At 31.5% G+C, this 22,791-nt stretch overlaps 1 protein-coding gene across 1 annotated transcript; it reads left to right on the plus strand.

Moving 5' to 3' along the window:
* The first annotated feature begins 834 nt into the window (after positions 1-834).
* Positions 835-9,277, plus strand: LOC132756155 (mitogen-activated protein kinase kinase kinase 1-like). The gene is made up of 9 exons (XM_060747149.1): positions 835-989; positions 4,534-4,984; positions 5,255-5,637; positions 5,824-5,931; positions 6,103-6,259; positions 6,679-6,813; positions 7,219-7,355; positions 7,792-7,926; positions 8,134-9,277. Exons 2-9 carry the CDS (start codon positions 4,543-4,545, stop codon positions 8,278-8,280), a joined length of 1,644 nt encoding a protein of 547 aa, XP_060603132.1. The 5' UTR covers positions 835-989; positions 4,534-4,542; the 3' UTR covers positions 8,281-9,277.
* Positions 9,278-22,791: the final 13,514 nt, after the last annotated feature.

The following is a 22,791-nucleotide window of genomic DNA, read 5'->3' on the forward strand; positions in this document are numbered from 1 at the left end:
AGAGTCATTTTGTATTGACGCGCCTATAGTATAACGCTAACATTTAGTGCGTCTTTACACTATGTTTGTATAACGCTAATGACGTCACGTCAAAATATATGCACGGCCGTGCAATACCATATTTACGGAGTCGCAAGATCGGCACGGGTGTGTGATAAAGCCATTTAATAAAAACGATATTACACTAGTGTAATAACACTTTGACGTGACGTCATTTGCGCTGTATAGAAACATAGCGTTAAAGCGCGCTAATGTTAGCGTTACACAATGGGCGCGTCATTGAAAAATTACTCATTTTAACTGTTTACTGTTCTTATTTTATATATGTGATAAAAAGAATATTATATTCGTGAAGATTCAATACTAAATTTATTGAACTCGTTGAATAAAACAATATTATGCTCGCCAGAGGCTCGCATAATATGATTTTATTCAACTCGTTCAATAAATTTAGTATTAAACTACACCCATTTAATATCCTTTATGTAACATCACATAACAAACGTAACAATACATAACATAAACATAACGTAACATAACGCATAACAACATAATACACATCAAATAACATAACACATCACAGCATAACACATAGCAAAAATAGCATAACGTAATGCACATCATATAACATAAATTCATAACATATTAATCATAACAAAACGGTACATAACATAACTAACTAACTGGCATGACATATATAACATAACAAACATTTAAAAAACATACATAACACAACATACCATAACAAAAACGGACGTTTTAGCTGGTGAATATTAGGTAGTATGAACTGAAAAAAAATATTGGCCGAAGCTATATTCTTTAAAAAAAAATTTAACAACCGACATCTGATATCGAGAATGACAACTCTGCAGTAAAAATAGAGTTTGAATTACGTAAATAACACGTGACTAACAACAAATGACACACAACTTCCGGTAACCATTTTGATCAGCATTTCCATTTTGTGGACTCGAAATCAGCCTTTTTGAGTAAGTTATTTTTATTGTTTTCTTTTGAATTTAGTTTAAAACAGTTGATGAAAGAAAAGATTGTTACGCCTTTATTAACTTGTATTACCATTGATTTGATGAGAAATAATTTATATAAAATTTATAAATTTTTAAATAACTTTCGTTTTCTAAAATAGGTCTTGAAATCCGCCATATTCATTTGTAGAAATTTTAAGATTTTTGAATCAATGAAATTAATGACACTGTGTATGAATTCTTTTGCCTATTGTCCGTACTAGATAAAAATACTTAGTGTCTGTAAATATACAAAATCAAAGATTGAACATTAATATTATAATGGTCTTTAAATTTAAAGATTGTTAAAATTAGATTAAAAATAACAAATAGGTTTGTTGGTAACAGGAAATATATCATACCGAGGAAAATACTGTAATCTGAGATGTTAAATTCGTTAAATATAATCCTTTGTTACTCGTCTGCCATACAATTTTTGACTTTTCAACGAAACGATATTTAAGACGCAAAAAACAAATAACATTCAATGGTGCTTACAACTAAATTTTCTTGGTGCCATGGTGATGCCCCCTTCGTGGTGAACTTCGGAAAATAAAAGGCTGAATCGAAGAAAAAATGGCGGTTTTTTTTTTACAAAATAGACTTGCATTTACAATTCCCAGTGGCCTATGAGAAAAGAACATTACAAAAAAGTGAAGAGTAATATCATAGTGCTTTTTCTGAATCTAATACAATGAAAGTCTATTACATTTTTGTGTGTTAAAGTTTATAAAAAATATCGCATTGTAAGCAATCAATTGCCGTTTTTTTCTAATGTTTGCAAACGATATTGCAAAGGTATTTAATATTGATCGGGAATATCCATGTCATAATATTAAATAATTACCTATCAATGAACCTGAAACTACACTGTCACGATTCATGAGATCGTCTTAGTATATATAGATTTCAATCTACGCAGTTTAAGTCACGTAAGGGGAAAAAATGTTGTATTTTTGTTCCGGATCTTGACAATAGAAACGAAAGTATAAGATAGTTGAATCAAGAGCCCTTTTCAGCGAAATCTAATTGTTTTGATTTAAACAATTGACTGCTAATAGTGAATGTCAAGTATACTTGGTAACAAACACGCTCTGGATACAGAAAAAGGTGGTTGACCGCATTGAAAACAAATGTCATTATCCATCAAGATCATTATACCAAATCCTATTGCCGCGATATATATTTTTTTTCTTCGCAAATCTTAGATACTTTAACTTCAAAAATGATAAAAGTGTCTGATCATCAAATACCTGTATAACCCTAAGTCTGACGAATTTGTGTTACAGATTTGCTGGACCGTGATTTTGGAAGAGTCCATTCAAACTTTAAGGGATATCGATATAAAAAAAGAAAAGAAAAGAAAAAAAAAGTATCAAATCTGCCAAGCGGCACAATTATGCAGGCTAAGCTGACTCTATGAGTGGAGCAAAAACTAACTACATATAGTGGCAAACATTTCGAAAGCAACCGTACTTACTGATAATCATTTTAGTTCATGGAAAATTGATATGCTTTAAAAAGTATTATACGAGTATAAAGACATGGTAATATTAAACTAGGTCTTGTCGTGGGGACTTATAACTAGTCTATTTCTTCAATAACATAATCACGCTAAATGTCTTAAATGAACTTGTCCATCATTCAATTTGGACAAAACCATTCATCATTTTTTGGGGAAAACATACTGAAAAGCAAATAGTGCCGACCATGATGTGCCGGCGCTGGACGCATCAGTAGAATCTTTTGCCGCCGAGGTTAACGATTTATATGTAATAAATTATATAAAAAGTATAAAAAGGAGTAAAATAAAATAGGACACGAAAAAAAGAGGATAAAAATCGAACTTACAATAACTTATTTCATTATAATTACTAACATAAATAATTAAGAATATACATATTAATAAACAACAGAACTGCTTTTTGAGTGTTTCATTGAATAATTACGTGAATTACGTGGAGCGTTCTTAATGGCGAGTATTTTCTCTCTCACATCGTCAAACTGATCATATAAAACATGTTAAAGAGAATCCATTTTTACATGACGGCACTGATTTCATTTTGAGACTAATCATTAAATGGAGGGAGGGCTATACCGATAACTTGTGCGCAAAATTTCAGATCAAATGCTTGCTTCGTTTTTTTTAGAATAATCATTTTGATTGTGCAAAGTGAATAAATAACCCAAAAATGAAAATCGTTAAAACATTTTAAACTGAAATCGGGCTAAGGCTGGCATACGCAAAAAATCGATTATTATTCTGAGTATTTTATTATCTTTCGTAATAGTTCCCCAAGTAGGTCTTTGCAAGAATTTTGATTTTTTATGTTTTTAGGCTTTTGTTACACATTTAAACTATATTTGGTGTTGTTTTTATTTTTAGGCATTTGTTCAGAAAGGGAAATACTTTAGTTTAGATGTGAACTATCTAAATTACACTTCTAAAAAAATCAAACAAAAGTGCAGAAGCTAAAATTGTAGAAATTGATTAATATTCTTAGTACATGTATATATTTTACGCTACGGAGGAGCGGCTATTTCTGCATATATTTACTATTCTACACCAGTCCGCTAACTCATGTACAAATCGGCAAACTGCTTTGCATAAAGTACCAACAAAAAACATGTAACTTTCTGTATTACTCAGCTGTAAACAATTGGCACCTCAAATTTAGAATCATCTCGGTCTGAACCCCACGCCACCCCGTGCCTAAATATACGCAATTAAGTTATTAAAAAAAAACAGGTCAAGTTCTTCATAAACCGGGCTAATTGGTTAACTACCATATATATAAACCTACGCATTAACCGCAATGACGTTATATGGATAAACCAATACATTTTTTCTTCCTGGTTTATTTTAAACAAACGTTAGAAACGGAGGGAAAAGTGATTTTTATAAATGTATAAAATATTGCCGGTAAAGTATATTTCTCTTGTTACTTTAATTTTTGGTTTAAAAGTACTGAAAGTTTAAATTAACGATTAATTTGTGTGTACTTTTTAACACTAATTTAAAGCTTTTTTTCTCACTTTATTTGATAAAAAGTATACAAAATGGCCGACAGCTGTTAAAACGTAAATGCCATTATATACTTCATCGGACTGTGTGTTATTGATCGGATTGGTTTATAAATATTGATGAATGTTAACTTGTGAAGGGTGTTCATGGGACAATTAACATGTCGTTTAAACATAAAATCTAAGTAGAATGATTTTTAATTTAAGTAAATCTATATATCACGACAAGAGTTTAAAAGTATTTCTTTATTAACGGTAAATGTTGACCTACAATGTAACTGTATACGTGTAAAATTTTGGCTGGTAGTGTAATGGTTTTTCAATTTTATCGAGCTGAAATATAGGTCAAGGAATACCATTTTCATCATATATAGATAGGTATTCCCAGTCACGTGAGTGTTATTGTTATCCCATTTAACTAGACTTTATCAATTTTATACATGTTCACCGAATTTTCTTTTATTTGTGTTAATTTTTGCTTTAGGTTTTACAAATGGACAACACAAACGCTTTCAGTTACAAGGGCAAATTAATGGAAGGCCCATTAAGCATTGAACAAAAGGAATACGATATAGCAGGCCGAACTGTGAAGATATTTCCACCTGATAAAATGGATAAAATTCCACTCACAGTGTTACACATGGCTCCAAAAACTGTTTGTTCTGACAAAGACAAATGCTACCAAACAGAGATAGGATTTAAAGTGGAGGAGGAAAATGAGGATTTTTTAATATTGAATCAAAATGATGCCATCCCTAAAACGATTGATGCATGGGATGAAGATCATCACTCTGGAAAGATGAAGGGGTTTAAATATAGCGTTGGAGAAAAAATAATTGAGTCGAAACAAGAACACTGGGTTTCCGATCACGTTTTAGAGGATTTAGATGGTGCTGATTTGGGTATCAACCTTCGAAATACAGACACAGTTTTAGGTAAGTAATTAGAATGTGTATTGAGAGTTTTGTGATTTCTATAGTCTAAGAGAAGTTTCTGTAAATTAAATTAAACTGTTGCCAATCTAATAGTAACAGAAAAAAGTAAGGTGACGAAAGAAATGTTATTCGTCAACAATTTTATTGCTGATTTTACTTTTTTTATATTTTTTTCTTCTTATCGCAATTGTTTAGTATGTTACATTACTTCAGATACTTAATAGATGTCTTTAACACATTTATAAATGATTATAAAATATTTCTTTTCAGAGTGCACCAGACAAAGCAGCGTTATTGATTTGAAAGAAGAAAGAAGGAAAAAGGAGCCAAAAGTATTTTTTGAAGATTTTGTTGACAAGAGGCAAGAGGACGAACAAATACTAAATGAAACCACAATAGCACTAAAATTGCATGACAAGCAATGTATCGCTGAGGAGTATTTTGAATCGGTCGATCAGCCACAGGTTCAGAATGAAGAAATATGTATCAAGCAGTCACTAGACCTAAATGAAGAATACCTGGCCAATCTGGCCATTTCACAGATTAAAGGAGATATCATCAAGCAAGAAACAGGGAACCATGACAAAGTGCTCGTTGATAATCACAAAATGCCAAACGAAGGAGATTTCGTCAGTTTGAAATCAAAACGCGCGGTACGTATTTCATAATTTTATTTTGTTTCATTTAATAAAAAATGTGAATGATTTATATCTTTTTTGTATTCAGTTTAATTATATGTGAAGTAACTTAATTACATCATTATTCTTTTTAAAAGATGTTTTCACTTAAGCATATGCATAACATTTCATTTATTTAATATAGGCTTTTATCAATTTCAGAAAGGACCAAGGGAAATAAGGGAGATAGGAAAAGGAGCATTTGGAAAATGCTTTCAAGTTGAATTTTCTTCGAAATATGGTGGAACCGTAAATGTGGCAATCAAGAAGGTAGACATTATTTGATATTATAAAATAATTATGTTAATATGAAAACTTTTACTATACTAGCACGTTGCTCTGGATTATCTTTTTAATAGTATAATATATTTTATACATTTACAAAAACCATGCCATAATACAGTTTAGCTAAAATAATGCTTTTAAATTATTTTTTTATAGATTGAAAGTAAAAGAAAACACAATCAAGAGGTAGAGGAAATGAGAAAAGAATTTCGGATGCTTAGAAGACTTAATCATCTGAATATCGTCCGATGCTACTGGGATAATTTTGATGATGGACAAGGAAAATACAGCATAGCCATGGAATATATGTCTGGTAAAAAGTCTTTGTCTGTTGTATAAGAGACTAGTTAGATAATTTAATGCTTCGTGTGAAGGATGAACATGAGGTTTTGAAACAAAACTAATATTATTATGATATTTTTCCTTGCATGAATAGGTTACATATAGCGTGGTGGGACTCATAGATGCTCAAACTATCATCCCATTCCCAGATTTAAATTATATTTTTCTAATAAAATTATATTTTTCTAATTAAATGCCCCGTTAGTTCTGCCACCAATCAGCAACCTAATACTTTTCAGTTTGTGCATATCCTGACCGCTTTAACAAAACTCAAATTGTCTAATTTTGGTAAAACTGTCGGCAGTTTGTGTGTAAGCGTTGTTAAAGTTGACGACCGTTTGAACAAATAAATGTTATTTTGACCATATCAATATACCTAATCTGTTTTAGGTGGCACTATCAGTCACTATTTGCATCACCGCAAGGGAGGATTGCCAGAAGACTATATTAAACATTACCTTGTTCAGATACTAGATGGTATGGAATACTTACACTCTGTGAACATACTACACAGAGATTTAAAAGGTACGAGTATGCTTATCAAACACACTTACCTTTTTTCTGTTATTTTTATTGTAGTTTTTCGCTTTACTATAACACTTTTGCTGCCTGAGAATCGTGTATTATTAAGATAAAGATATGCGAATTGTTTGTCATTTATTTTCTATTTGTATTCTTTAGTAAACATATTTTTACAAAAACAATATCAATTTTAACCGCAGCGAACTTTTAGCAAAACTATACTGTTACACACATTTGATGAATGTGAAAAGCATCTTTAAAATATGTTTCATTGATTGTGATGCATTTACGTTATTGGATAAAGAAATGAGTTGACTAAAGTAATTGTGCATGAGGAATGTGACATCAACAGGAAAAAGTAAATATTTTTTCAACCTTACATAATTGTATTGTTTTTTTCTTTAAAAGGAGAGAACTTGCTTCTTTCTGAAGACTTATATGACTTGAAAATATGTGATTTCGGCTGTGCAACTGAGGTTAAAGATATTGTCAATGGCTATAAAGATAAACAGCTTGTAGGAACTGTGCCGTTTATGCCGCCGGAGGTAAGTTAAGTCGATTTTTACTCTAGATTATAGAAGGTATGTGCTTTTACTCCGGTGCCCGTCAGTGCCTGAAATAATGCACAGTGGGATACCTGAGGTGCTCTCTCATCAGCAAGCTTGAGTGTTACTTTATGACTTTTCCGGTATCGGTCTGAACAAAACCAAAGTAAAAACTGCTCTTTTAATCGAAACTTTTTATTGAACGTCTAGCATAAAACGCGGTATTAAAGACTAAAAAGATATAAATGCTTTAAGAATATTATTGAACACGTGTAATACAGTCTTCGCGAATGAGTACATCATACAAATGTAGAATGGTCTCAAGTTTTAAAGTATTAAAATTAAAAAATTACTTAACATTGTAAGATTAACAAATACATTATATTGTTTTTAAGTAATAATTTTAATAAAGTTTTAAATTTGTTAAATTGTATAGGTTATTCGGGAGCAATTGTATAGCGCTGCAAGTGATGTTTGGGCAGTGGGCTGTTGTATTATACAAATGACTACAGGCAAACTACCTTGGAACGCTAGTGGCAACAAAAATGAAGAGCTGTCTCTTATGTTTAAGGTAAACATTTCTATCAATTTTACATTAAGAAGTTAAAAACAAACAAATTATTTCTGCCAAACTTTTAACCGAAACATATGCACACTTGTGTTTTTTTTTTTAAATTTGTTATAAGATAAATTTCTGATTTGAATTGCGTCTTTATATTCTTAAATAAAATTTCATATAAGAACATAAATACAGAACCTTTTTATTGTTTATTGTTAGATTGGAAAAGCTGAAAATCCACCGCCGATCCCAAAATATTTGTCATCTTCATTATATGCTTTGACGAGAAGTTGTCTTCAGATTGACAAACAGAAAAGACCATCAGTGAAAGAGTTGCTAACCAACCAAATCTTCGATGATTTTTGAATATAATGTCAAGCGATTTTCAAAACATGCAAAGGAACTGTGAACATTTGAAGAAAAGAAAACAACCACACAAAAACAGACAACACGAAACACTTTCAAGAATTGTTGTAATATGTTTGACTTATTGTGAACTGTGTTCTTTTTTTGAGATAGTATACTTTTTGTGTTTGTAATAATATAGTCCTTTTTGAGATAGTATTAATTTCATCTGTTTTTGTAATTTCTTCTTATCCTAAATCTTTAGAAGAATGAATCCTATTTTGACGTAAATGTCATTGATAATTTTAGAAATTTACTGTTAAAATTCATATTGTGAAATTCATATTTTTATAACCCCCCCCCCCCCCCAAAAAAAAAAAAAAAACCCAACAAAAAAACCAACAACATATTTTAGTTATATAAAAGGTAAGGTAAACAAATTGACTAGTTAACATTGAGATATTAGTACTATAAAGTCCAAGAATCAAATAAAATATTAATCGTGAGAATTTAACAATCTGGATGATGTATATTAGAACTTAATAAAAATTAATGAATTGTATTTAATATTGTCATTCTTTCTATTCTCCTGGATTCGCATTGAAATTTTTTTAAAAAGTTTCCTCATATATCTTAGTATGTAGAAGTTTGAATTGGTTGCATGTATACATAGAAAATATAACCTTTAATTGATAATAAGTTCCACTATTGATGAATATATTATAAACTTATCTGATATGAAACTTTGTATTTCTTTCACTTGTTATTGACATTTCTAGAATCTATCTATTAAGAAGACATAATGGTAATTAATATTGGTGACTGAAAATGGACCATTAATACACACTGTTAACTGAATATAGATAGAAATCTGCATTTTTCATGTAATTTTGCTATTTTTAATGCTTCCGATGGATCATTTTTTTCAAGATATTTAACCAAATGTTAATTCTTAACTGATGCGTTTTAGATTGTTCATGTTTAACATCATTTGAATGGAATAAACACATTAAGATCATATTAGTTTTGCTTTATACGTAGCTATAATAAACGTAGCTATAAAAAAACGTAAGATAAAAAGTTAATAAATTTAGCCCCCCTGCTGGATGACCTTATCTGGGTTCCCATTTTTTCAACTATCACGTCAGCGTTGATTTTAGTGCGGGTGTCCGTAAAGGTGATTTCCACGTACGTTCAGTTTCAAATGTTTCATTTTCGATCCGTGATAAGATAATACGAAATTTTATTTGTGTCTGTGGTACTTTAAATTCATGACTTTGATATGGGAGGTTGCAGCATGCCTATTTCGATAATGTTTTCTTACACACATGGCCTTATATAGTCCAGATTTGGCATGAACGACATTTTGCTGTTTCAAAAATGAAAAGGATATTATTTTAGTCACTCTGGTTTCTTCGTACAATACATTTTGACAACAAGAATGCCAGACAGGAGGGAGACATGTACAGTTTCATAAATGTGAAATGCTATTTAAATAACGTTCATTTGATAAGCTGATAATTAATTCCATCACTTTTACATTAAAGGGAAAGACAAGGTTAGAATAAAAACTTGATTTCAGAAAAAGAATACTATAAATAATAAGTCTGCAAATTTTCTGCCGCCAAATAATAATATTAAACGAATGATAACAAAATTTAAATCGCTAAATCACCGATTTCTACAAATCGGTAAGCGCGGCCATGTTTGTGTATTGGCCGTATAAAAACAGGTGCGCGTGATGTCATTTCCCCACATCTTTAGATTCATGATAAATCTAGTTGAATCGTAAGGAAATATTAATATAATAAAGTATTGATCAGACAATTTAATTTTCACAGGAGGTGTAGAGGAGATTTTTTATGGTTCAAAATACGTAACAATATCATAAAAAAAATAATTATTATAAAAAATAAAGAAACGTACGGCTAGCCAAAAGTTCTAGCCGTACGTGAGTCACGAACGACTAGCCAGGACGCACTGTATTGTCTAGCCGTACGGCAATTTTCTAAATTATATGGAAGTCGAGCGTTATAAAATTGTATGAATTATTAAATCAATTTTGTTAATTTTAAGCACATGGATCGAATAAAAAATGATCGGAGTGGAATAAATAAATAAAAAGATCATTGAATGAAAAAAAAACAAAACAAAAAAAAAAACGGTGAAATGCAAAAATAATTATATAATTTTCAAAACAGTAGATAAATATCGAACATAAAAGCACAGTCAATCAATTAATTAGCCTTAATTAAAACCTATCCAGGGACTGACAATAGAATTTTAGAATGCCTTTCACGGAACATGCAAACTTTCCTTGATGGACAAACTTCTATACAGTACCGTCGGTAATTGTCGCAATTATCAAGAGCCTAACAACAATCATTTTCAGTGTTTGTTGTTTTTTTGTTGTTTTTTTTCATATAAAAGGTGTCGAAAATTAAACTTAATGTAACAAAAAAGATTATTATCAAAAATTTGTAAACTATTTCAATTGGTGTAAATGCAAGCAAAGGCTATTTTTTCTCGACATCTTGCGATGACAAATATCGATATATATAGCGATCAAGGCGATTAATCTCTAAAAAGTTAACATCCAAAGACAATTAATGCTGTTTCTTGGTTAAAATCCTCGCTTAAAGTCATAAAATAACATATGCATTTTCGACTTCCGTAAAATTTTGAAAAGTGCCGTACGGCTAGCCAATACAGCGTGTCTTTGCTAGTCGTACGTGACTCACGTACGGCTAAATCTTTTTGCTAGCCGTACGGGCCCGTACGCTAGCCACTTCCATTATAAAAACCCTACTACATTGTACTAAAACGTGTTCTTAATAGTACATATAATTAATTTTTTGCAGTTTGATTCTGACTTTCAAATTTAAAGGTGTGAACATATGTTATAATTGATGTACACATTTCAAAAATATAAGCAACTTTTTTGAAAAGTAAATTGTTAACATGTCTGTCAACGTATGATGCTGCGCATCGTAATCGTAGCCTAATATTAACTGCAGGCAAATCATTTTTATTGGCTGCTCAAAAATCTAATTTGCATAATTTATTCACACAATTGCTGGTTCTTAATACTTATGTCTAATACTGCGCATTGTCCATTTTAATTGTTCCTAATTTGCACCAAATGCTCCTGTCACACTGTGTACTGACGATTTTTATTGCTCCTTGTATGCCTCTGTGGCGTGGATTAAATTTACGGTAGAAGAAATGCGTATCTGTCGGGGAAAGGAATTTGGTAAGTAGATAACGTGGAAAAAAGCTTTAGGGAACTGGATAAACCCGAGAATATGCGTAATTATAGGGGAATGGGCGTCCTCAGCATATTGGATTTAGCTGATATTTTACCTGAAAAAAGATACATGACCGGCGATGTACCCTATTTGGACAGCTTATCTAGCGAAAATTAAGTATAAAATAAAAGGATATATCGTCAATTTGAAGAAGTTTCTCATAGTACCCAAAGTTAATTTATGGTTTATCTTTGAAAATTAAGCAGTCATTGCTTAAATCATGTGGTGGGATCATCATCAAGCTTGAAAATCAGACAAATGATAATTAATGTCGCAGCGTCTTCAATTAATTAATTAAAGCAATTCAGTTCCATAAGTTTTCATTGATAATATATAATGTATGCAAAAAATTAATAAGTTCTTCATCAAGATATATTTCAGTTGTACCAGCGTGTACACCTATACCGGAAGTGGGTATAACACGTCACAATCTCGGTCTCGTCTGTCTCGCGAGAATGACAGAACGCCAAAATGGCGGCGCCCATGAACTTATTTCTCAAGTAAAAAATAGTGTCTTTAAACACGAATTTCTCTTTTATAGGGTTGATGTCAATAGGAAAACTGTCATGGTTCCTCTTTTTAAATGATGAATATTTATGTTAGACAGACATCAATCCATCCATTCTTATTCCTTTAAGTTAAATTGTCAAAAAGCATGTTCCTATAAATTGTTACAAACGTAATATCTAATCAGTATCATAATCGCATTATGTAAAAGAAATCCTCTTATCTTATATCCAAAACACGATCAACAAAGAATAGAATACGCAACATGTTGAATTAAATCTGCCGATTTTTTAAGCCGAAATATTTGCATAGGATGACAGTGTGTTAAAGACAACCGATCAACTTATAGGAAAATGTAAGAGTATTGGAAGGTATCAAACGTTTGAAGCATTTGTAATTAAATTTACTAATCAATTTAAGAAGTCGCATTATTCATTTTGTAAACTGGCTGACTGAATTCAGTTGTCATACTTTGATTGAATTTACTTCTGTTGAAAGGTTCTCCACAAAGCTTTTTTTAAATTCATCTATCAACGTTTTTGTACCATTTAGTTCAAGTTTTAAAAATTTCAGATCACTCATTCACACTATTATTTACATAGTACATGTGATTATAATTCAATGTTATTCTTACCATAATAAGGTATTGTGGACATTTTTCTTACTCGACTCATTTGATTGTGAAACTTACCAACTGGTATGCTTAGCTTTGTAAAATAATATTTGAATTAATTTTGTAAATGAAATAATTGTAAAAAAGTACATATTTGGATTTTTATATTACATTCTTCAAAGAAACGAAATTCTAACCAAAGTCATTTTATATCATATATAACCGAAAGTACTTCTTTTTTATTACTGATGTCAAGTAAATAACTTTTCTACACAGGAAACAAAAATAACACCTTTTGTCCGATACACAGGCAATGATTGTATAAAGATTGAATTATTATGGAAGGAGAATATCATTGTCATTTAGTTTATCCATTTGTTACTAAAAATAAATGAATATATAAACCGATACTACTATACAAAACATAGTGTGTTTGAAATTCATTTATATGCTGGAAACAGAAAAAAATGTACTGTTTAATTTATACTTATATATAAAAGCTGCCTTGTTACTATGAACTTCCTTAGATATCATAGGTTCTACGTATTGTTTTACGCATATGACAAACAATTGAAAATAAAGTATATGTTTTGTTCTATGATTAGAAACTAATCATTAAAGTCTTTAAGGGATTATTGCTGACCGACGATATAAAACGCGTTTCATAAATTAACCAACCGGGTTTAAATTTTATTTTTTGACAGTGGTCTTTTTGTTAAAATATTTTAATAAAAATGCGTTAATGGTTGGTGGCCTTAATCTACAAATTCTGTTCTGTTCTGTTCTGCGCTCGACTCCTCATAAAAATTTGTATGCTCTAGAAAGGTATTATATCGAGGGCTTGGTGCGAAAGGGTTGTAACTCATATGAGATAAAGAAGGAGATACAACCCTTTCGCACCAAGCTGTCGATATGTATATAAATGCCGAAAACAGGTTATACATATTTGCGTTTGTCGTCCATTTATTAAATGCTTAAAAAAAAAAAAAAAAAAAAAAATGAAGAAATGAAGATTTCCATGAATATTGAACAAATATGGACTTTTTAGCTGGTGAATATGATGTAATATGGCGTAGGTCTTTCCACACACATCACATGAAAATCTTTTTTGTATCCCCTTATTCATGTCGAGATTTCACCTGAAATTTACATAAATTTCAAAATTAAAAACTGAAACTTTACCGACTAAAAGTAAAAAACCATTTTTATGTGCCTTATCTGTTAATATTTTATACAAAGATGTTTTACTTCAATTATAATGAATTCGAATAATCAAATGGCGTATTTTATTTCAATATGTCAACCCAGTGATACGATGCATATGACATTGAATTGTATATGTTAATCAGTTACGTATAACGGTTACACTCCATCATATTATCACAAATAAGTGATATTAATTGTTGGTTCCATCACATTTTCGAGGGCTCATTCAAATTGCCGATGGCGCCAGCACCTTGTCGATGGCTCGATCACAATAATAAAAATATGATTATTTGGTTTTCAACTAAGTTCTGTAAGTTATTTTTTGTGTTGGTCAAAAGAGGAGGTTGGGTCAATGCTAAATGCACGATTAAGTGGGCCAGCATCTACTTTACGGTAGGTAAATCACCTAATCAAAATATGTCTCCTCGTAAAAGAAAACCCACGAGGTTATATATAGTAAAAGTTCTAGCAACGTCATTTCAGGGTATTACTTATCGAAACCGCACCCAACATGATGAGAAAAATATTCTACGTGGCTTGACATTCTTTGATTTTTGAAAAACAAGCATTATCTTTTAAATCGATATTTTTACTAAAATTTCTTACCTTTTTCAGGCTTGTTTCATCGATGGTTCTCATTTAAACAGATCACCAAAATGTGAAAGAGCCACAGTTTAGTAGGCGTGTTCTTGTGTAAAGATATACATTTGGCTAAGATACTCAACGTAGTTTATGCAACAGAGCCCATATATCCTACTCTCATATATCACTCTAATTTGCAGAAGTGAAAATGAATTAATGATTTAACTTTGATATTATACGTAATATACTGAAAACATGTTGATAGTTATCATTTTTACTCAAATCTTACTTGCTAGATATGCCATAAATGGTCATTTCCATTAACTGCGATGTCTTTGTCACGTCCATGAATCTCTGAATCATATCTTTGATGTGTTGCGTCAGCACCTAGTATAAAGAAACAAATATTCACTGGCGATCGGAATTTCTTTTCTCTTGAATAACAAAGATATACAAAAAGAATAATCAAAATGCAATAATGTGTTTCTTAATTAGTCATTTATAAGAAGCCATTGTTGGACTGTCTCCTACATTAAACACATAGTTTAATCGTTCATTATTAGACAAATACATCTATATCTTAAGCGTTTCGCTGTGAAAGTAGCAGGTTATCGAGTGGACATCTATACGCCGTGCTATCCATAAGGAAATGTGCCTATGTACACACATATATAAAGAAGATTTGCAGACATTACACTTCCACAACTGTCAAAGATCAAACAAGTTTTTTTACAAAATATAATCTACGTAATGATAGTATAAGCAATACTTAAGTCATCAGTGGATGCAACAGGAAAACATCATATTGTACTCAATGCATACATCCATAGAATCAAAGGAGTAAGCATGCACAATATATGACATTTTGATGTTTCAAAGTTAAAACGAATCTTGTTTTAGAAACTTTTCTCCTCTCATTGTATAAGACTTAGTTATCTTTTTAGCAGAGTAAGGTTCTGAACATATATATGAACACCATAAATGGAAATATATAACTAAGAAAGCTCGCTTTAACGGTGCATTTGATTTGATTGTTCTCTTCTTTTTTGAATTTGTTAAGCTAAAATCTGGTACAAACATAATCATAATCGCATTATGTAGAAGAAATCCTCTTTATTCCCAAGAATATATTATGCAACGTGATGAATCAAAGAAGTGCATTTAGTCCGCTAATTAAATGATTTTAAAGGCCCATTATGCTACAATTTTAATTTATACAAAACTATTTATTGTTGGTATATTGTTACAGTTTCCAAAAACATACTCATTTGCTATAAACATGACCTCACTTTTGCATCTTTAGTCCTGTTAGAAATTGATACAATTATAGTGAATGATTATTTTGAATGGAAATCAAAATACTACTTTGTGGGCATATCTCTACCTTTACGACACATAAGTGCATGTTTATTCCAACATTTTGTAGTTGTAAAACATCTAACATGCACTTAACCCATTATTAATTAGTATTATTAAATAGATGTTTGACATTTCTAAAGAATTTTTGAGACCAAATATGCCTTTTATATTTGCAAAGCAATCATTTTTTTTTGCAATCAGTTAAAGAAAAAATAAACATTTAGGTACAAAGAAATGCATTGGAAGTGGATTGGTCCAAAACGAACACATTTTTCATAAGTATTAAATTATTGATAAAAACAATAGAAATGTATCGATCTTATATTCTCATCGAGTATAAAGTTGATAGATTTCTAAGTGATTTAGTATGAACATTTATATGATTAATTTTTACCTGTTATATATTGATTATGTATTTCACAATCACAAATAACATATATGGTTGACAACACTTATACCGGCAGTGGACTAACTAAAATCATATATCTGTAAAATAGAATGGGTGCTATGTCGAGGAATGCGAACGTGATGTTAATATGACGTTTTTGGCCTTGTCAATGTACTCCGTGACGACGTGCATGTTACCGTTCACACCCCTATCACCGGCTTAATCAGAATTCAGCATATAAACACGAAAATCGTGAAATTTTGAATTTAGAAACATCCGCAGATCTATGTGTTTATGCGGTGGGAATCCTGGAACCTTTAATGTGACACGCTATTGCTATTCTACAACAACGCGTATGGTCCCCAATTTAAAAAAATGTAAAACATGCATGTATTGCTTAAGAGTTAAGTAGTAAATACTACTATAACATGTCTAACTAAATTCATTTCATGATACTTCATTGTTTTAAGTGTACGCTTGTTTGTAACGTAACACCCATCTTTACTGGTGGAGGGTGCCCTTCCGTGCATTATTTAGGCACGAACGGGCACCTGAGTAGAACCACCGACGTATCGTAAGCTAGCTGGATAGCTTCCTCACATGAAATAATCCAAAGTTCCTGTCGGGATTCGTACCCACAGTGGTGAGGGATGGGCCACTGGTTTGAAGTCAACGACATTAACCGCTCTGCCACGGACGCCCCCAAAATATACAATATGTTCAAAATTTAGTGATAAAGCTAAAAGAAAATTATATTCTAAATAATATTCTGTTTATCACATACCCAAAGTTAAAACTGCTTACAGTGAAAAATAGTTCCATCGACACGCTTATAGTGTAACGCTTAAATTAAATGCAACTTTCCGCTATGTTTGTATAACGAAAATGACGTCAGGTCAAAATACATGTATGGCAGTGCAGTACCGGTAATACAGAGCCGCAAAAGAAGCATAATAGTTGTGAATAAAATAATATAATGTTCGCCAAAGGGTTAATTTTTACCTAAGATAATAGAATGATTATCTATTTAGTTATTGCTAACTACACGTTTTGCATGATTAAGCAGCTTTTTCATATACGGAATGTTATGTTGTAGTAGCTTTTTGAGACTTTGCATTTTGCTACCAGCAGTGTCGGAAAATTGATATCTTGCAAGATGGATGGTCGAGCGAGATATCTATTTATACACGCTGCGAGAAGCACAATAAATCTCCTCATAAAGCTTCTACAACATAATGTCCCATTTATTATATGCCTATTAATTCTTAGACAAAAAGAGATTCAATAACCTAACTTCTGTTAGTTATGTCGCAAAAAAAATATTGCCAAGAAGTAATATTCATGAATGACAGAACAATACAACAATGTTGCATAAGAGGACACACCCTTAGTAACAACGGGCTAATTTGATTTTTATGGTTGCCACTTTTTTGTCTCTATTTCAGGGCAAACGTGTACTGAAAGTCACATATCATAAACATAAACGTTTATATACGGCCATATAACCTGTCAACAATCTTTATAACGAATTTATAATGCAGCAAGCATCATTTTTAGAGAAAAAAAGTAAGATTTCTTCATGAATCGACAGCAGCCGTGTATAAAAAAAATTATAAAAACGTCATGATTATCCAATGAAAAATGACGTAACAAACGTGCAGTATTATAGAGAAGATTATAAAGAATAAATTAGGAAATGTACTGGCAAAATTATAGAAATGAGAAAATTCGACAAATGTCCATATTCAACAATATACAGGGATCCCTCAAGGCATATTAAAAGGAATAAAGAAGCATTTTATCCGTGTGATATCTGCAATATGCCTTTCTTAGCACGTGGTCACCTAAATGGTCACAAAGAGACTGTGTATGGAATTGCTAGTGTATATGAACCTCGGATATGTAAGTGCAAGAAATGTGATTATGAAACCAAGAATTGATCGGATCATTCTCGCCACATGAAAAGACATGAAAACGCTCTGGACAGTTGCAAATATTGTAACAGACCCTTTTTAATATTGAGAATTCGAAAGCCATATATTAAATGCTTAAAAAACGACAAAAAAAAAAACAAATGAAAAAATGAAGATTTCCATGAATATTGAACAAATATGGACTTTTTAGCTGGTGAATATGATGTAATATGGCGTAGGTCTTTCCACACACATCACATGAAAATCTTTTTTGTATCCCTTTATTCATGTCGAGATTTCACCTGAAATTTACATAAATTTCAAAATTAAAAACTGAAACTTTACCGACTAAAAGTAAAAAACCATTTTTATGTGCCTTATCGGTTAATATTTTATACAAAGATGTTTTACTTCAATTATTGGCGACGCCGGTGAGCGGCGTCGTCTCTTATGAAATGCTTTTTATTTTGGCCTATAGAAGGAGCTGTTATTATTAGCAGTTAGTGTCATGTTGTGTTAATTAGTTTTATTTTGATTCGTAAAAATCAAGTAAAAAAATATGTTGTTATATTTGTATTTAATAACTTTATGTAAAAAGCATGTGCATTGTGATATTATTTTCACGAAATTGCAGGCTCAGTTTAACAGCTTGTCCCTTAGTTACTAAAACCCGGATTTCGAATATCGTTGTGGTCTACATTGATGCCGTATCCATTCATTCATTCATATATTTTCAAAATTTTCCTACAAGAAGAAAGTGCACCTGCAAATGAGTATTAGGATAGGTTATGAACTGTTGTAAGCGAATATCCTATTGATTTTATCCATATTACGTTTTTCTGTTGCACAGAATGTTTGTTTTTACAAAGTGTACCAGTATCCGGATGTTGAAGGCTATCCGATTTTCTGCAATTACTGCTGTCACATGTCCATCTATTTTTTTTATGAATACTTTACCATTAATTTGCATGGCTTAATAAAACTGAGTCTGCAACATTTCATAATTTTGCTGTTTAGGGTGTTCTTTTGGGTTTCAGGTTTTCTATATTTTAAGGGGAAGTAACTCATGTTTACTAAATTATTTGTTCTTTTCTGTCTATTTTAGGTATTACTTACTATTTTTGTTGTATAAAATTTACCAGTTGTAAGGTCATCAAAAGCATGTTAATGTTAGGATTTCATATTTATTTAATAGAAACTGGGAATTATTAATGTTATGTGCATACATGTATATCTTAGTATATTGATATGATGAGACTTAATATAATATTTCTGAATTTAAAGAGTTACAGTTATGTCATCATTATTAAAGGGATGAGACTTTCATTTAAAGTGATAAATGATAATACATGTATTGATTGGATCAAGCAATATAATTAATAAAGTCTCAAAAAATCATATTCTGAATAGTTATTCTAATTTTTTTCTAACATGTGCATAGTCTGAAAAGGACAGCTTCTGTCTTATCTATTTGTAAAGGAGGGACACCGGTCTCAACCTCCAGGTCTCCTGAGTCAACCCGACAACAGACTTTTCATAGAGTAGATTGTCACTTGCCCTTGAATAAATTTGTGCACTAAATTTTATAGTGGATGATTTGTGCCATATGAAAACCAACATAGTACAAAAAGTAAGTGGGCGCCAGATGAAAACATGAAAATACAATCTACCACAATGTGGTTCGTCTGTTGCATTTTCATGTTTTCGCCCAGTGCCCTTGATGCAAAATACACATCAGCCTTCATAAAAGTTCTTATCATAGAAAAAAGATTAGTTTTTTATCTGTACAAAAAATAGATATTGTACATGTATTAGCACAGTTATGTTCACTTTCAAATTGACCTGTTATAATAATGGCAAAACCGATAACTGTCTAAGCCCTTTTTAGTAAAAATAATTATACAATAATATATAAATTGTTATTTTAATTAAGACTATGAGAATGTAAGGTTTTTTTTTCTTAATTAATTAAGAATTAATTATCTGTTAATTTAACATATCTAAAAGTATCTGTCATGGTTTAGAACTGTTCACTATTTAGGGGAGAAAATGTGTAAGCGGCCAGATAACTTAATCGCTTCAGCTGCGGTACATTATTCTGTGGGTCACAGGTTCGAGTTCTGGTCAAGCTGAACGTTTTTCCCATCCTGTGACTGCATATAAGCATGAGTTTAATTCACTATGCTCTGTAAACATAAGAAATTCAAGGACACAAATCAATATAGTGGGGAAATATGTTTTGGTTTAGAACTGTTTCATTATTAAAGAGAAAATGTGTAGCCGGCCGGATAGCTCAGTTGGTCTTCTGAAAGTCATGGGCTCGAGTCATGGTCAGGCAGTTTCAGTCAAGGTTTAGAAGTGGTTTTTCAACTGACACATGTTTGATTCATTTAACAGATTGCATTAAATTTGAAATGGACAAAGGCAGAATTGCATGATACTTTGAGATCTACAAAGGGCATTTGATACAGTTGATCACACTATACTGCACATGAAGAAGTTCTTTTTCTTCTTCTTCATGAAACTTTAAGCATCTGCCATATGTAATGATATTTTTACATGGTTTAAGTCTTATCTCTGATAGACAGCAGCTGGTGGATGTGGCTGGTACTCATTCTACTACTGCTCTGAGTACCTATGGTGTCCCCCTGATGTTCATTTTAGGTTCTCTTTTATGTCTAATATATGTCAATGACATGTCTGCAACCCTAAGCAATAAGCTTTTATTATATGCACAGGCACGAGAATCAGATAAGGAAGAAAAAATCTGTGTTCATAACCCTACCCCCCCCCCCCCAAAAAAATGTAAATAATGACCCCCTTTAAAAATATACTATGAACTTTAAGTATATTTTTAAAGGGGGTCATTATTTACATTTTTTGTTTTGGTTTTTGACACTTTTAAGATGAACACAGGTTTTTTATCAATCTGGTCATATTTTTTCTTCCCAGGTCCGATACTCGTGCCTGTGATTATATGCTGATGACTCAGGTATCCTTGTATCTTGTAAAATAAATCTGAGGAAATTCTTTCTTATAGCATGAGTCTTATAAGATTGGTTAATTGACTATAAATTGTCTTTGCATCTTGGCAAGACAGAGTCTATTCTTTTTGGTTTAAGTTTCAACTTAAACTGGGCCTAGCCTCCAGGTAACATGTAATGGTACTGCTATAAAGTACACATCTTTTGTTAAGTATTTAGGTGCAAACCTGGATCAAATTCTTTTGGCGTCGCCCTTTGATGCTTTGCATCAATGCTTTTCTTGTAATGAATTCGAATAATCAAATGGCGTATTTTATTTCAATATGTCAACCCAGTGATACGATGCATATGACATTGAATTGTATATGTTAATCAGTTACGTATAACGGTTACACTCCATCATATTATCACAAATAAGTGATATTAATTGTTGGCTCCATCACATTTTCGAGGGCTCATTCACATTGCCGATGGCGCCAGCACCTTGTCGATGGCTCGATCACAATAATAAAAATATGATTATTTGGTTTTCAACTAAGTTCTGTAAGTTATTTTTGTGTTGGTCCAAAGAGGAGGTTGGGTCAATGCTAAATGCACGATTAAGTGGGCCAGCATCTACTTTACGGTAGGTAAATCACCTAATCAAAATATGTCTCCTCGTAAAAGAAAACCCACGAGGTTATATTTAGTAAAAGTTCTAGCTACGTCATTTCAGGGTATTACTTATCGAAACCGCACCCAACATGATGAGAAAAATATTCTACGTGGCACGACATTCTTCGATTTTTGAAAAACAAGCATTATCTTTTAAATCGATATTTTTACTAAAAATTCTTACCTTTTTCAGGCTTGTTTTCATCGATGGTTCTCATTTAAACAGATCACCAAAATGTGAAAGAGCCACAGTTTAGTAGGCGTGTCCTTGTGTAAAGATATACATTTGGCTAAGATACTCAACGTAGTTTATGCAACAGAGCCCATATATCCTACTCTCCCACTAAAATACGTGTATATCACTCTAATTTGCAGAAGTGAAAATGAATTAATGATTTAACTTTGATATTATACGTAATATACTGAAAACATGTTGATGGTTATCATTTTTACTCAAATCTTACTTGCTAGATATGCCATAAATGGTCATTTCCATTAACTGCGATGTCTTTGTCACGTCCATGAATCTCTGAATCATATCTTTGATGTGTTGCGTCAGCACCTAGTATAAAGAAACAAATATTCACTGGCGATCGAAATTTCTTTTCTCTTGAATAACAAAGATATACAAAAAGAATAATCAAAATGCAATAATGTGTTTCTTAATTAGTCATTTATAAGAAGCCATTGTTGGCCTGTCTCCTACATTAAACACATAGTTTAATCGTTCATTATTAGACAAATACATCTATATCTTAAGCGTTTCGCTGTGAAAGTAGCAAGTTATCGAGTGGACATCTATACGCCGTGCTATCCATAAGGAAATGTGCCTATGTACACACATATATAACGAAAATTTGCAGACATTACACTTCCACAACTGTCAAAGATCAAATAAGTTTTTTTACAAAATATAATCTACGTAATGATAGTATAAGCAATACTTTAGTCATCAGTGGATGCAACAGGAAACACCATATTGTACTCAATGCATACAACAGTAAGCATGCACAATACA

Source organism: Ruditapes philippinarum, unplaced genomic scaffold (genome assembly GCF_026571515.1).
Source record: "Ruditapes philippinarum isolate M1 unplaced genomic scaffold, ASM2657151v2 ctg452_1_1_1_1, whole genome shotgun sequence".
Taxonomy (NCBI): Eukaryota; Metazoa; Mollusca; class Bivalvia; order Venerida; family Veneridae; genus Ruditapes; species Ruditapes philippinarum.